Raw genomic sequence first — 17,688 nt, forward strand, 5'->3', positions numbered from 1 at the left:
TTTTCTGTACCTTGATCATTCTGCACAGAGTATTTGGCACATTATAAGTCACATGAATTATTCAATGTTTTAAGGATATTTAACGATAAGTAATAAATGTGTTTATCTTTATTTTTCAAGGATGACAAGAATGAGTCGATGATGAAATATTTAGTCAAACTCTGAAGAAGTGGAATGATGATCTACAATTGTTTGTTATCATATTCTGTTGTATCTCCCTTTTGACCCCTGCCTCCCCCCCCCCAAAAAAAAGGGGGAGTATGGGGTAGGGAGATACCCGAGCATGGGACGAGTAGCTCCTTTTACTGGTGAATTTGAAATACAGCAAGGTGAACTGACATGCTGAAATCTGCATATTGTGGTGTTTAATTTACTTGTAATTCTTTAGCTCGGTAGTAAGATTAACTTTGTATGTTTCTAATTCTGTGGAATCAAAATATAAAACAGTTGTACACACAACAAGCAAAATTTTGTCAGTTTTATTTTCACACTAGTTTCATATCTTGAGATATGGGTGAAAATATCCACTTTTACAGTACAAACTGTATATACACAACCCAGTACATGTTGTGTGAGGAAAATGAATATAGAGTGTGTCATCACAAAGAACTCTCGCCCCATAACAGCACGTGAGGTGTCAAACCTGTATCTCGTGGTGAAATAACTGCCACCCAAATGTCATAAAAGTTAAATCAATCTTCATAGCCTGACTTAAGTTTTGAAAGAAATTCTCACCTCCAGTACTACAGAAACCGCTGCTCATTCACTTGTACTAATGATTTGGACATGAGAGGTGACATATGGAGGGATTCTAAAGCAGAATATCTCCTGTGTTCTTGTGCCACTGGTATTAAGTATCCAGAGAGATTCCTCGTGATGTGCTGTAATGAGCATGCATGACCCTTTTCGTTGGTTATGAACAAGTGTTCGTGTTTTATCAAGGAAGTATGAAAGATGAATCTGTCGTGCTTTTCAATGCAGCAAATTGGATGTGTGGCTCTAACAAAAAAAGCCTGCCGCAGAGCTCGAAATGTGTCAAGCACTCTATCTAGTATCAGTAAAAGAGGGACAACGTATTTCCTGTTCGATAGCTACTGGATTTTAAAGTAATTTCTGCTTTTTTACCTCTTTCATTTCAGATGTATGAATGATGTTCTCTGGTTAGTCTTGGAGGAAGGATACAAGAGAAAGAGAGCACCTAGACACCTAGTACAAAGAGAGACAACGATAGAGAGGGGAGAAGAAGTGACCGAGCAGAAGTGCGCTAAGGGCCAAGGGCGGTGAGAGAAATGGCTGCCGAGATGCAGGACACGGAGGGGCCAGTGTCCAGTCCTGTGACCATCAAACAGGAACCGTGCGACCCCACGGAAGAGGCGATGGACTGCGACGAGGGGCAGAGGTTGAAGATCGCAGAGGATCCGGACCTTGGTTGCGAGCCGAGCGGGGACGAGAAAGAGGAGGAGGAGGAGGATGAGGGGGAAACGGGACGGGTGGTCGCGGCGCTGGATCTGGCGGAGCGCAAGCCCGAGCACATGATCACTCTGAAGCAGCACATCATGCTGAGCAGAGCCAAGCTGCAGCACGAGGACCACCCAGACGATGACCGCTCTGACGGCGCAGCCGAGAGCCGGGCCTCACCAGACCGTCGGGAGCGGGCGGATTCCATGCAGGACGATCTCCTCCAGGAGCGGTTGTCGCGAGAACGGGAGCGGGAGGGCGTCACGGAGAATGGCTACCCGGATGAGGACCCGTCCAACAAGACGAAGCGGGAACAGGACCTCGAGGAGAGCCTGGCAGAGAAGGAACAGAAGCTGGAACAGCTGGTGGGCCAGCTGGGCTCGCTGCGGGAACAGCTCCTGGCCCAGCAAGCTGAGGCGGCGGCTCTCCAGCGCAGCCAGATGCAGCGCCAGCAGCGGCAGATGGAGCTACAGCGCATGCAGCAGGACATGCTGCAGAGGCAGCAGCAGCAGCTAATGGAGCAGCACCACAAGATCAATATCCTCATGCAGGTAGGTGTGGTGGGGTGGGCCAGGAGGGGGAGGAGCGTTATGGGTGATGGGCGTGGTGGGGGATGGGTATGATTTGGGGTGAGTGCAGTTGGGCCTTGCTGTGGTAGGAGTGGGTGTGGTGGCGGTAGGCCTGGAGGGTGATGGGCATTATGGGGGATGGGCATGGTGGGGGATGGATGTGCTGGGGTGGGTGTGGTGGGGAGTGGGTGTGCTGGGAGAAGGGTGTGCTTGGGGTGGGTTTGGGTGTGGTGGGGTTTGGGTGTGGTGGGGTGGTATCTCTCCTTCCTGGGTCTCTAGGGTCTGTGACCCACTACAAGAAAACTCTCATCATTGGAAGAGTTGCAGTTCCATGTTGGAAGATTAGGCAAAATTTTAGTTGGAAGTATACTTAGAACCTGTTAGGGATGAGCTTATTTTGCTGTGAACATGCATTTTTTTATTGACTGTATTCTGGGGACTAGTCTTCAATATGTGATAGAATGGTTCACATTTATTATTTATATACATATTTTGCCAAGATTACCTTTTACACATTACACTCCATTCATCTGATGCAATTGAATATAATTCAATACCTGGAATTGAATTTGCATGCATTTAGTTGTTGCTGTGCCAGGAAAGTCTCTGTCAAACTTTCTGGTTGTTTGGGACGGCTAATGTCTCACAGGAATGCCTTGAATTCTAATTACTGAGGATATTCATATTGACTAATATTACTATTCAGTGATCACATTGCCCAGTGAATTAACATTACAAGGATAACGTGTATATGCTGTACTTTTATCCAGATACTTTTTTCTTTTGTATATGTATACAGTGTTTGTGACATTGTCATCAATAGTTTGTTGCTACTTAACTGCAGTAATGAAGAATGTTTCTCATGTTTTCATCCAACTCTTGCTTTGCTTGAAGGCATTACAGCAACAACAGCCGGGCTCTCCTGCTGCCACTGCCGCGGGGGGCTTTGTACGCCTCATCCCCGTCTATCCCACCGACTATGTGCGTCCACCGGCCCCTGTCCTCGTGACCAGCCCCAACGGGCACAGCACCGCACTGGGCGTGGCCTCCCAGCCCAACGGCAAACAGATCCCCTCCCCCACCACGCCCCTGGGCCAGGCCAAGCTCGCCACCTCCCCCATTGGGACGGGCCATATACCAGCCGTCTCACCCCTCACCGCCAGCCCCAAGGGGCTACTCACCATCCCCCATGCCTCCTTCCCACCCACCTGCTTCCCTACCTTACCCCGCGGCAGCCCCACGGGGCACCACGCCTACCATGAGATGGCTCCGGACCAACCCCTCAACCTCTCCCAGAAGGGCGTGTCCTCCTCCGACTCGAATCCCTCTGACGGATCGCCGGTCACCTCACCGTTAACCCCACCCCCAACTCAGGTTTGTGGTAGTGCTACTGAAAGTGAACTGCTGTAATGCATTGGTCACATCTCGCCCGAAATAACAACTGCCCTTGGCATTTAAAACCACAATTTCCTTGATTATCTCATTATGCAACTCTCATGATTGTCTTGTCTACTTTCGAAAAATAATTTGTTGTGATCAGATCGTTCTAAAAGGCAAAACGGTACATATATTCATGTGAACCCAGCTTCTTATAAGATGTAGTGGACACGTACATATTGTGCATTAATCTGGAGAATGATAGAAAGCATTAACAGGGGTTGTATTATTGTGGATTATGTTGATAGAATTTTTTATGATGTAGGCAATGATGGATAAGCTTGTAAAAAGACTATGAAAGAAATTCTGAAATCCAATGAAGAAGCACGAATACAGAGAGAGAAAAGTTTAATTGAATAGAATTGCAAAAAGGTAAAGAGAAAGGAAAGATGAGTCCTAGAAAAAGGAGGGGGTGGGGGAGAAGAGTGAGGGTTGTACCATTGATTTCCAGTGAAAACCGCTTTTGATATTTCTACCGGTGTCCAGGTCTGCGTCAAATCTCGGCCGGTCACCATCACAGAGCCACTGAAGAGGAGTCAGTCCCTGTCACCGAAGGCCAGCTACCAGAAGTATGCAACGCACGAAGCCGAAGTGGTCAGCAACGCCTCGCCGCAGACGTTACCAAACCACGTGGAGCTGACGAGACCCTCAGGTATGGTGTGGAACGAAAACTCTCCCTCTATCTCTGTCCCCCTCTCTCTCACTCCCCCCAGCCCCTCAGGTATGGTGGGGAATGAAAACTCTCCCCCTCTCTCTCCCTCTCTCTCTCTCTCTCTCTCACTCTGTCTCTCTCTCACAGGGGAAAAGGGTTGTAGCTTTATATGTGTAAGACCATGCCTTCATGTACATATCATGTAAGGTAAAGTACTCGATCATACTTCGGAACCGATGAAATCACAAGGGGACAGGCGAGAAAAACAACGAGACTGCTCTGGCTCACAATGAACGAAAAACGTGACGAGTTATAGTCCATTGTGTCGGCAGCATGCTCTGTAACTAGCGCATCACTGGTAAACTGGTAAAAATAGCTTGAAAGAGAAGAAGGACTCTTGAGCGCTCTCTGAACATGTCAAGAGCTTGGAGTGGGCAGTAAAGGACAGAGACCTGAAAGCTAGGATCAGGATTCTTTCTATTTTTTCTTTCCCTAATGAGGGGGGGGGGGGGGGGGTTCTGTAGTGAGAATCCTTTGTTACGTGTTTCCATTTCATCCCTGCAACATTGTGGCAGACTGCCCGGAAAGGATGTTGCGAGGATAGCGCTGCAAAGACCACTTTCACTTTCGATGAAGGGCTGGCACTGTTTGCGGGAACTCCCGATTCCGGCTCGAGTGTCCGTGGCAGCCTTCGGCGCCCGTTCGTTGTAATACTGGTTTCATTGTTTTGATAAGAGCCCCGCAGGATACAGTAGTCCCTAGCTCTTCACTTTATAGTGGAGCTTGTTGGCAGCTTCCGTTCCTTCCGTGAGAGTTGACCGGCCGGCTGCCATGAGCTGGACTGATTAATTGGCCTTCTGCGAGCTCCCAGCGCCTGGCAAGAGCCATTTCGTTCTGAAACATGTTCCCTCCAACAAAGAATGATTGTGATGATGCACAGGATTGAGCACTTTCTGCGGTCATATTTCTTTCTTTCTTTCTTTCTTTTTGTAACTGATGGCAATGGCATAAGAAGTGGGGAGGGGGGTTTCGATTTCAGTCCGTGCTTTCCCAAAACTGGTTGATTATTTTTTGAATAATCTTTTTTTGCTTCTTGTAGACGTGAGCGTTGGAGGTCACTATGTCCTGTGAAAGGATGGTGTCTTTTTTTTCTTTTAAAGAGAATGTGATCAGTAGGATGTACTTGGAAAGAGAATAATACTGATAATGCTACCAGCAATCTCTCCCAGGGTGATGAGATGAAGAAAAGATACTGACAACAGTGAAAATAATGAAACCAGGATTGTACAAAAGGATAAAAGTGAGCAAGTCTGGATACAAGACTACCAAGTCTCTCTGTATTCTGAAAAACACGAATATCTTGTCATGTCCCGACAAGGGGAAATGTATTTTGGAAACCATTGTGGTGATTTGGCTCAGTCTGTAGTGCGTCCACCTCCGGACCCAAGGGTACCGGGTTCGATTCTCCGAGTCTCACCGAGCAGTGTTGTGTGCAAGCGTTCTGTCCCTCAGAAAGGACATTAAATAGAGGTCCCATGTGTGAGTTAGCCACGACTTGCGCTTGTAAAAGATCCGACTTCATTCATTCACCGCAAAGAGTAGGGTGCTAACCTGATGAAGTGGTCCCCTTCCCCACCCCCACAAGAAGACGGGCGAATGATGCTGACCCCTCGTGGTTAGCCCCAGGTGACTAGCAATCGTCAGCAAATAATATCAACCAGGCACATTGTGCCATATGCTTGAATGAATTAATAATCTAAACCTAGAGTCCCTGCTTTTGAACGTTGTCTTTGCCGACTACCGTGATGCATATTACACATAAATACCTCCCTTGTTCTCTAGATCCTTCTTGACTTGGTTGTGTGAGTGTCAGCAGCCCTGCACTGCAGAAAAGAAAACAAAAGAAAAACCAAAGTGTAGAATGACTTTCAGTAAGAAAGACCGAGTGATTGATTGCCTTAGAAAGCAGAAACAAAATAGATACAGGGATAGAACAAAAGCAAATGAGATATCAAAAACAAAATAGATATATGGATAGAACAGAAGAGAATGAGAGAGAAAAGCAGAAACAGGATAGATACATTAGTTGAACTAAAGGAGAGAGAGAGAGAGAGAGAGAGAGAGAGCAAAAATAAAATAGATGCATGGATAGAACAAAAGTGAATGAGAAATAAAAAAGCTAATTAGATACATGGAAAGAAGAGAGAGAGAGACAGAGCAGAGCAAGAGAAGGAGACATACATGTGGACGGACAGACAGACAGAAAGGAAGGTGACAAACTATTTGGATAGATGCTGAGGTCTGGGTTCAAAGATTGGCAAGACTTTTATGTCGATGAGATCAATAAGCACATGATAGGTGTGATAGTTATGAAACCTCATGGTGGATCCAAAATCTTGTGCTGGGTTGATTATACAAAGGGAACCTGCCAAGAGTTTTTAATAGTTTATGAACAGAATTTTCATTAGAAAAAAAAACCCCACAAAGACCAAGTAAAAAAATAGGACAAAAAGCAAAAAGGAAAATGCTAGAAACCTAGGTTTTGGGGAAAAATTGCCGTAAACTTGTCTACCAAAGGACGGAAAAGGCGCGTACTCTGTAGACCAGAAGGATATTCTAAAAGTTTAGCTCGTTCCATGTATACGGGAACGGCCTGTATGGGATTTAGTATGGAACGGGTGAACAGTGAAATCCAGCTATTTAATTGCTGCTTATTTTAAAATTAGGACATGTACATCTGACAAGGAATACACGCTAGGTGAGGCAGTCTATTGTGAGAAAGAGACTGCCAGTTTCTGTTCAGACAGACTAGACTGGTGACCCGGGAAGATAGAGGTCAAAGGTCGTACCTGTTTAGAAATGATTTGGAATGCTGTCGGCGATCGTTGGCAGAAACCCTACTCTGCTCATTGAGAGATAGCAAATTGTGTTTGCCCGCAGTTCGCAGCATTGAATATTTACTTCCTGTGTAGTATTAAGCTAGAAAAGAGGAAGAAAGCCATGCAGAGTAGATGCTGCCAAAGGCATTCAGAGAAAATAACAGGATACTGGGGCAATACTTGACTGCTGCAGGTGCCAAATACTGCAGTTTATAGTCTGAAACTTGAGACATAGGCCTATGTGATATTGAAATCTCTCTGCAGTGGAATATATGAAGAATTTGTTTGCAAAAACCGATAAGTCCATATTTGCCAAATGGAGATATTTCCGATTAAAGGTCAAGAAAAATAAAGAGAATACTAAGAAATTTTTTGCTTTTTTTTACCATGACTTCAAAAATATACCTTTATATGTACTGACCAATATATCATTTAAAAGGTATTATTTTGTAATTTATGACAGAGACCATACTTCAAAATCTTCAAAAATGGACTTGTCGGTTTTTGCGAACAAACTCTTCATATGGTGTACTAGTAAGTTTTGAGGTGTAGCGAATGAGGACAAGTTTAGGAGAAGGAGGTCTAAAGAAGGGATGATGAGAGATTTGGAGAGAGGAATGGGGGAGAGGAGGGTGGAATGGGGGGGGGGGGGGAAAGGTTGAGGGGTGACAGAAGGAATCATGGGAACATACCCAGGGCGCAGGTAATTTGGATATTATTCCAAGCCGGGTTCCCTTATCTTGCGCTTCCAAGCGGATCGTCGCAGCAAATGGAATTAGGGCCGGCTAGCATCGTTGTCTTTTAGTGCGCAGATTATCATCATACGGGGCACGCAGGGTTAGGGCTAGGCTGTAAGGGGGGAGAGAGAGAAAGAGAGAGTGAGATAGAGAGAATGAGAAAGAGAGAGATAGAGATTAAGAGGGGGTATGGTAGGGTGGCGGGAGCATTGGAAAACAGTCTTCACTCTTTTTGTTGAATGGTCGAGGTGAGTGCTTTGTCGACATGATAGAATGTTTGTGGTCATAATTTTGCGAAATGTTGTGTTACACACCTCACCCTGCTGTTAACAAACTTTTTCCAGTTGTTGCGAGAAGTGCAGTTAGTTTGGAGTGAGGATCTGCCTCTCTTTTTTTTTGTGAGTCGAATGGAGAGAAAGGGGCGGGGGAGGGGAGGGGGCTTGGAGAGACAGCAAGCTGGTAATACGTCGGAAACAGATGAGTATTTTGCCGGGGATTGAGAAGAATCAGCCTGCTGATCTCGCCTGTAACACTACTCTTTCTTGTGGCTTTGGGCGCTTCCTACTATGCACCCATCGCCCCGGAATCGTGTCAGGCTGACAACGGCATGCACTAATTATTTTTTTCTTCTTATTCAGGGGGGCAGCGCTAGCCGCGTGGGTTGTCTAGACTGTGGATGTAGCTGCGTGCGGATTTTACGCTCGTGGTTTCGAAGAAAGACGTTGACGCATTAAAATCTGTCGATACGTATCTGTTGTCTTGCCCCGCCCACTTGTAGGTCAGAATGAAGGTGGCGTTGATTTCTAGTGTGTTCATCTTGCGCAATGCTGTCGAGCTCTGGAGCAATTTGCAGGATATTAATCAGAACAATTATGCAGGGTGTCTGAAATCCAAAACCTGCTGTGAAAGTTTACTGAGTGAATGTTAAAGACTGGCGTTTTGTATATTTCTCCAAGGCATCACCTAGAAGAGTTTGTTGAAATGCATAAAATCAATCATTGTCATGGAAAGAGAGGAGTAATGTTTGAAAATGTTCTTCTGTTTTTTTCACAGAAAGCCCAATTTTTTTTTTTTTTGTTTAACAGTATATATATGGGAATATATGATTCTGGTGAAATACTTTTCATTCTTGCCTAAAGTGCAGCATTTCAAATTTCAAGTATTTGACACAAGAATAATCTTCAGCATTTTTCATTTGGAATGTCCCAAGATCCTTTAATGAGGAATTTGGGCCATACCAGTTTTAGAAAGTGATCATAGATTTGATTCAACAGCTGCCACACTTTTGCAGCAACTTTCGCTAAGGTCTTTGCATTTCAAATCTGTATGTTGCATGGGTATGGTGTGTAAAGTTCAATGTATAGCTTCATGGAAAGTGTTTTCGTAGGGCATGAAAGGCTCAAAAGTATAAGTGGTGGAAGGATAACAAACTAGGACAGAAAAACTTGGATTAATCCATATGAATGTCTGTCTTTTAGAAAAGAAAAGAAGGGAATAAACGTGCATCCAGTATCAAAGGCTGTAGAGCTGTCAGATGATCATGTGGTTACATATTTGTGAGTGGGATGTCAGTTTGAAAAACAACTCGGTGAATAGTTTGTGCGGAGTGTGGAAATATAGCTGGATTCTTGTCTCTTGTTGCGTGGCGGGAGGGTGGGTGGCGGCACAACCACCTGGCCGGACCACACACAGGAAATACCACGGTGAACAAAAAGGGACCAAGAATAGCTCGAAAGTCATCTCTATTGCTAGAGGAGGACTGTAAGCGCCTTTGATAAAGTTTTTTTGAAGAACATATGAGAAGGAAGGCAGTGGATGAGAGACAGAGAGAGTGTGACTTGAGGAGGAGGAGGAAAAAAAAAGAGAAACGGGAAGAATGGTAGGAGATAAGAAAGGGGGTGAAATCGTAGAAGGGAGTGGGGCATTGGGCGTTGATGGGTCTGCACATTGTGCGACAGGTGGCACTAGTTACAGAGTAGGAAGGGAACCCCCCCCACCCTTCACCTACAGCTGCCGAAATGTTACCTCTCACTTAAAACGAACTGGTAGAGAAAGGTCGCCCCCGCCCGCGGTCGTTGAGGGTGAGTGTGGCAGGGAATTTTTGTGGTACCGGTCGGCCCGATGTCACACGCAAACGTTCGTGTCTCACCCAATGCATCTGACCATGGAGTGGCAGGGCTTGGTTGACGGTGAGCATATCGTCAGATTTACAGCAACAGGGCAGGTGGCGATATTTGCCTTTAAACAATTACACTTGGAAAAACACGCAAACAATCACCCCCTTCACAAAACAAGCTGACAAGCAAACAAACAAACCGAATGGTGATACTAAAAATTAAGTGAGTGTGTTAAAACACTTCTTTGTATTGAAGGAGACTGGTACATTATAAATCATTTGTTAGCGTGCCTTGTGTGAATGGAAGTTGACATCATTTTGTACACTATGTGATGAGCAAATCATGCGTTTAGGCTTATTACTAGCTTGTCATCACATACCTTGCTTATTTTTTGATGATAGGAAGGAATGATAACGAGATAAACATTTTGAAGGCATTGGGGGAAATGAGAAGGGGACAGTTACATTCTATCTCGGAAAGAAATGTTGCCATATTTGGTTTATCGTACTTTTAGGACAGCAATTGCTCGTCATGAGTCTTAGTGAAATGATATAGGATTTTTAGAAAAACAACAACAGCAAGAGGAATAGAGGAAGATACAATTGCGAAAGCTTCCTCTGGTTGAAGACTTCTACATCTGGTAACATGACGCAGTGATGCAATGATTTCCAGAAATGTGTGGGATATTTCCGCCCCAACCTTACTCCCATATACCCTCAACTTGGCTGATTAATCCTGTGGTTTAGGTTGGGGGGGGGGGGGAGGAGGGGGAGGGGTGGTGATCTGTCGATGTTTAATCTCATTCATGTTTTCCCCCCTCGGCAGGTTGACCTCGAAAAGTGGGCTCTCGAGCATGTCGATGCCACTTGTTGGTACTACATTGACACTTTGGAGCTTTGGCGCTTCTAATTGCTCTGACTGTAGTAAAAAGGCATAATGATCTATCATATGCGAATTTGGTTGGGGGGGGGGGGGAGGTTTAAGGAAGGGGACTTCCGATATCTCGGAAATTCTATTTCGGATTTGCGAAAGACAAACCGCCCTCGGAAGTCACGGGCACAGACCGATGGCGCCAGACGCGGTAAGGCTTCAGCCGGCAAACCCTGCCCCCACTCCGCAGCACCGGCTTGCCGGAGCTGTGCCGTGCAGTGATAGCACTGCCGCAAGTTCCTGCCGAATTTCCTTTCTGTGAATTATAGGGTATTTTTTTTTGGGGGGGGGGGGAGGAGGGGTTGGGGGAAGACTGGGTTAGAGAGGAGAGTAGATGATGGGGGGGGGGGGAGGGGGTTGTAAAAGGGTGGGTAATGGATTGAGGTGAATGCTTTGGTAGCTATCATTTGGAGAGCTGTTTTACTTCTTGCTTAAATTTATTGAAGATGAGGCAGACCTACATCAGGTTTTGAAAGGGTTAACTAGAAAGGTGAGGCAAGTGTCTGAATACCAGACATGGACGTTAAAGCAGCAAATATCGATCTGAAATATGGCATTGCAAAGAATCAGTTATGGTGCATGTTGGCAGTACCATCATTTGCGTTACTACTGAAAATGTGCGACACTAAATCGCAAATAGCGAGAAGAATAAAGCATGTACTGCATGTTGTAGAAATATATATACCGGATAATGACTGCATGTTGCAGTAATAACATACCAGGCGATTTCTCTCGTTTGATGCAAAACATCGGACGGAATCATTTACAGTGTGTATTTAAAGAACAGAAAAAAGTAGAAATATACCGGATAATGACTGCATGTTGCAGTAATAACATACCAGGCGATTTCTCTCATTTGATGCAAAACATTGGACGGAATCATTTACAGGGTGTATTTAAAGAACAGAAAAAAAGAAATGGATTAAAGTTTCAAACTGTATTTTTAAAACGTAGCTTTCCTCAGTGCGCAGGCTTGCCTTGTGTTTGCGGCTTGTCTTTGTCTTGCCTGATGACCCTCTCGTATGTATGTATGTAAGTATGTTTCTTGCTGCATCACAATATTGTTGGTTTGTTTGTCAGTCTCCTTTTACTGTGGGGTCTTGATAGTTTCTTATGTGCTCCTATGGAGTAGGCAGAGTTGTATTGGTTATGTGTCTAATATCAATTCATACTGCCTGCCATTTAACATGGGAAATCTGTCTAGAGTCTTTAGTTGGCTTGAACATCGTGTAGTGGTGCATACTTACTGTGAGCGGCTAGTTCATTGGAGCTGGCAAGGTTTTTGCGGTGGACAGGGTCCCACATTTATTGTGAGTGTTAATAGTGGTGAAAGCTCCTTTGAGACATGTAGCTGTACCACAGTAGAACAAGCCTGATTTTGGTTTAGATATCCCGCAACAATTATGTTGATGAACTGAGGAAAAAATAATAATGGGGGGGGGGGTGGGGGTTGCTTCTATTCTTCCTGCAAGACAATCAAATACCGGTTTCTTGGAGCCAATTAAGTTTCGAGTGTAGCTATACTTTTTTTTTCTCATGTGGCATTAGAGTGTATGGATAAATTTATATTGCCCTTCCTCTCTCCCCACAGCCCAGTAAAAAGCATTGATTAAACTCATGTCCACACGAACAGACAGAATTTTTGTATGTCGAGCCGTGACAATTAAGTGCGACCGTCGAAACCTGCGGTCGTGGGTGTTTGTCTAAATTTTTCGTTTTAATTTGCCGGAGAGGAAGGGATGCTTGGGTCGGAGAGTTCCCCTTTCCTCTTTATTGGCCCCAATTCTTGCCCCCCATTGGCTCCCTAAGAGAGACAGGGAAAGAGAAAGAGAGAGGGTGAGAGAGAGGGGGATGGGGATCAGATTGAAGCAAGACTGCAATGGTTGCATAAAATGTCAGGTAGGCGGGAGTGGGGGGTCACTCGAGGCCGCGCGCCTAACAAATGACTTCCACCTTTGTGCTGCCGTAATTGGATTGGTAGGCAGCTCCCCCCCCCTTCCCCCAACCCCCCTCCCCTCTTATTTTCTCTCTTCATCCACTCTCCACCCCTCCACAAACCCCCTCGTGTCTTCACCACCCTATGCACCTCCACCACCACCACCACCCCCCTCTCTCTCTCTCTTTTGTTTCAGTTTCTGTCCCGATATAGATGAACTCGGGATGTCTGTCAATCCGTGGCATTGTCTTCCTCCTCTGTTACGTCACGACATTGTGGTCACGTTTGCGCTCACGATCCAAGACTCATACACCAATGTGACACAGCTACATACATTGTATATATGAAGAGTTTGTTTGCAAAAACCGATAAGTCCATATTTGTCAAATGGAGATATTTGCAATTAAAGGTCAAGAAAAATAAAGAGGATAATAAGAAAATTTTAGTTTCTTTTGACCATAACTTCAAAAATGTACCTTTATATATGTAGTGACCAATATATCATTTAAAAGGTATTATTTTGTACTTTATGACAGAGACCATACTTCAAAATCTTCAAAAATGGACTTATCGGTTTTTGCAAACAAACTCTTCATATCCTAACCCATCATCTCTCTACTTGACACGAGACAGCAGATTTTGATGAAATTATGGAAATTCATTTCATTTCATTCTCATGTATGAAATCTTAATTGTTTTTGGATCCCAGGCTTTGAAACACCAGTCTGACTCTGACCTATATTTCATGCCATCTTTCCTCTCCATAAGAAATTGCCAATTTTGTTGATTTTGTGTTTCACTGCTAACTCTCTGTAGATTCATTCTTGAAATTTTGATCGTGTTGTAATGATGCCATATTAATGAATGGTCTGACAAAATCTGAAAGTATTTAGAATTGTTGGTAGTATCAGCACTTCACCTCTGACCTGGATTCGCGTCAATAGCGCATTGCGCGCCGCAATGAAACTTCATCCAAGGGGATCGAAAGCGGTCCAGTGCAGAAGTCAAAGTTGGCAGTTGTGTTTCCAGTATAAGGTTTTAGGAGATTTGTGGTTACCACATGATGGCTGTGTTTTTGTTTTTGTTTTTTCTTGCCTTGCCTTGATTCTGTATCGTCAACTTTACCCTCTGCTCTCTTTTTATACTGTTACTTCTTTTTTTTTCTTTCAGACTTGAGGCTTGCAGTGTACTCTCTCTATAACTGTATGCCTTTCTAATCATTTGTCCTCATTTTTCCTTCAGAGCTCATTTTATCACACTCTCTATCAAGGTTTCCTCTGATATTTGTTTTTTCTTTTTCATTTTCCTCCAATTTTAGACCTCTTCATGGCCTTTTCACCCCATATGGGCTTCCTAATTTATCTAGCTCATATTACTTTTCATTCATATTTCTTTCATTGATATATCCTGTCTGTTTTCCCCCCTCTTCGTTCCTTTTTTTTTTTCTGATCCCGTCTCAATTTTCTTGCTGTCTAAACGGCATCAGCCGGTGATCGAGCTGTCCCGATCACCGCCCTGATAAGGGTCCCCGTCAAGACCCATTTTAACAGCTTAATTCAATCACTGATCGTCATCTTAATGCGCGGCACATTATTAAACACTTTTTTTTGCAACAATCAGGCTGAAGAAGAAGCAGCTTCTATTTCGAGGACCGCGATATCTGGCCCTTGCAGGATAGAGGGGGGAAAAATCGTAATAGAAATGTATTTATTCACGTCTCCCCGTCTCCCCCCCCCACCCCCTTCTGCATTCAATTCACTCTCCTTTTCTTATCAGCGGACGTCAGTCTGATGAAAATGTTTGCTAATGAAGATGATGAAATTAATAACTTCCATGAGTACCAGAGAGAAATCCTTTTTTTTTTCTCATTCTCTCTCTCTCTCTCTCTCCCTCTCTCTCTCTCTTTCCCTCCCCCTTCTGTTACAAAGACAGATGGAGTGTCGGAGTTTGTTACATATGATATCGGGGATATTAAAAGTTCAGGGACAAGGAGGGCGTGAAATGTCAAAAAGTAGGGGGATGCTGGCGGTGCGGCGGTTACTCAGAAAACACTGGCAGAGGACAAGAATGGCCAAAACAAAAAAGGAATGAGAAACATAATGAGATAAATAAGCAGACAAATAGAGAGAATGAGAGAGATTGAGAGAGAGAGAGATAGAAAGAAAAGAGACACAGACAGTGAAAGAGATAGACTCATAGATTTATAGAAAGATAATAGACAAGTAGAGAGAAGAGAGAGAGATAGAGAGAGATACACGTAAATTTAAAAGTTGCGCAAGCTTACAAATAGAGAAAAAATAGACAGACATAGACGAACAGACAGATAGATGGACATGGTAACATAAAATATATAGAAAGACAAGCAGACGTAGAGAGAAAGAGACATCCAGACAGATGGACAGAAATATTAAAGGATGGTACAGTATTAGTGGAGATGAGAATTGGGCTTTAAACTGTTTGCGAGATACCAAGAAAACACTTATGTTATAGTACAGAGCATACTATTTTAAGAGAATTCAAAATTCATTTGATGAAAATCGGGTCTGGAATGACTAAAACATCCAAAAACAAAGTAAAACAAAGCGATTGTAATAAAGTGTGGGTCCCACACTTTATCAGAATCGCTCTTTTTTGGATATCTCAGCCATTTCAAAACCAATTTTCATTAAATAAACGTTGAATTCTTCATAGAATTACATGCTCTTTCATATTTCATAAGAGGTTTTTCATTTTCTCACCATAAAATGTTAGAAACCTGAAATTAGGTCTCAACCAAAACTATACGACCCCTTTAACAATGAAAGAGGCATTTATCATGATAGAGACTGACAAAGGCATAGGAAGAGAGAGAGAGAGAGAGAAGGTAAGAGATCGACAGATAGAAAAGAAAGAGGAGAGAGGAGAATGAACGGATGAAAGGAGGGGGAAGAAGGAGTGTTCTGTGGTGAACCAAATACTGAGAACTTTGTCTGAACGTGAGACAAGGAGACTAATAACGAATGAATAAAGCAAGGATAAAATGATATTGATGAGAAAAGGGGTGAATAGACTGTGCGTATGTGTGTGGGGGATATCCTATGAGAGAGATTAATGGTGGCGGTGAGATTGTGAAACTTTTTGTTCTTCAGCAAGTGGTACTACATCGGATCAAGTGCGCCACTCAGGTACTTGATGGTGGAGAACTAGAAATTGTGTGCATCTGGCATTTAATAGAATACATTTATGCAGATGTAATGTCATTTTAGAGATAGATGGTGGAGATGGTTTGAAGTTTGTTTTTTTTTGCAGGATCCTTGATTAGTTCTGATTCTAATTCTAATTCTAATTCTGATTCTTTGATTGTTAGTACTTGTACGTTCACTCTTTGCGCTTCCTGTGTCTCTTCCGAGGACTCGCATGTCGAGTCGTTCTTTTTTTCAGCATTATTCAAATCGTATTATTACACTATTGTCAACATTGCTAAATCAACTGTTCTTACATCTGCAGAATGTGGTTGTGTGTCTATCACTATTTGTATTGAGAAGATTCTGTTAGTGCCCAAGGTATTTTTGCCTTTCATTTTTGTTTTTCTTTGTTTTGGTCCTACGTTGCATCCGTGCTCCTCATCTGTATCTTACACTCTGTTCAGAATTTGGGACCTACGCTTAACAAGCTCGCTTTTAAGTAGGTTCCATCATATTTCTTTAGCGTTATACATAGACCCTTACATACGATGATTAACCGTTATGTTTTATATGTCTACATTAATTTACTGTGCATCCAAGCCGGATATTATGATTCACTATGTTTTATTATATTTGGTGTACATTCTTTCATTGAGAAATATGAAAATAAATTGAATTGAATTGAATTGATTAATGTAGGAGCTGTATGTAGTTTTGGGGGAAGACTTTGTGGATCATTTTTTTTTTTTTTTTAAATGCGAAAGGTGATGGTTATTAGAGCAGAGGAACCGAAGCTGGGGTGTGGTTTTTCAGTGAGAAAGCGGACAGAGAAATATGACGGATCGCACCGAAGTAACAGAACCAGAATTTTTTAAAGCTGCGCATGGCTTACAAAGACCTTACCAGCAACAGTGTGGTGAGGACTCAATTTCGATACATTCCATATGATCTTAAAAGACCATTCATTGAAAGCTGGTGATGTGTGAATTATACCGAGTGATCTCGTCGTAATTTGGTGTGCTAAAAATACCTCGCGAGAGAAGCGGCCTATCGGCTCGCCGATAAATGCTGCCGTAATTTGTGTGTAAATTCCGACATCCTGCCGGAGAAAGCTCTGAAAAAATTTTCTTTTCCTTGGAAGAATGAGGACGGAGGAAAGTGGTGATCTCTCCGGATCTCCAAGTTTTTTCCTTTTGGTCACATTGATGGGGGAAAAGTCCTCTTTTAAGATCCCTTTCTTGACCTCTATGGATACCTGAGCTTCTCGGGATACGCTCGTGTATTTATGGATGTTTCTCTTCTGATCGCATAGGAACTGAGATATCCGAGGAACGTGTCACACTTAATTGCGTTCCTGTAGGTGGAACGCAGATTGCGCGCAATCAGCTTTTGCCATCTCTGGCAAACTGCGGAGAAACCTTGGACAAAAGTTACAGATTGTCCCGGGAATTCTCCAAGGTGGAAGTTTGTATGGAACGCTGATACATCTCGATAAATTTTGATAGCATCCTTGATGTGTTAGTTCTGTCTGCTGTAATGCCAAAGCAATAAATCTTTTTCTTGTTTGTCTTTCTAATCAATGGCTTCTGCTGAGAATGCAGATGTCATGCAAAATCATATTAAAGGTTTCTTATTTGTGTCACTTCTGGTCCAGCTTGCCTTCATCTAAATGGAGACATGAAAGATTTTAGTTTTGTTCATTCAAATTCACACTTTTTACCAGGGCATGTGTGATTAGTACTGAGTGGCTGCTCTAGAATATTATGATGAAGAAGTTTGAACTACCAAGCGTGACATTTTGTATCAGTT

At 43.4% G+C, this 17,688-nt stretch overlaps 1 protein-coding gene across 2 annotated transcripts in view; it reads left to right on the forward strand.

Moving 5' to 3' along the window:
- The window catches only part of LOC140235955 (transcription factor Sox-6-like), a 171,610-nt gene that overhangs the window by 145,790 nt on the left and 8,132 nt on the right, over positions 1 to 17,688 (forward strand). For both annotated transcript variants that reach the window (XM_072315949.1, XM_072315950.1), the window contains exons 4-6: positions 1,140 to 2,009; positions 2,922 to 3,401; positions 3,951 to 4,116. In XM_072315949.1, coding sequence (XP_072172050.1) covers positions 1,290 to 2,009; positions 2,922 to 3,401; positions 3,951 to 4,116 — 1,366 coding nt within the window. In that variant the 5' untranslated portion in view covers positions 1,140 to 1,289. The remainder of the gene's footprint in view (positions 1 to 1,139; positions 2,010 to 2,921; positions 3,402 to 3,950; positions 4,117 to 17,688) is intronic.

This window comes from Diadema setosum, chromosome 12 (genome assembly GCF_964275005.1).
Source record: "Diadema setosum chromosome 12, eeDiaSeto1, whole genome shotgun sequence".
NCBI lineage: Eukaryota > Metazoa > Echinodermata > Echinoidea > Diadematoida > Diadematidae > Diadema > Diadema setosum.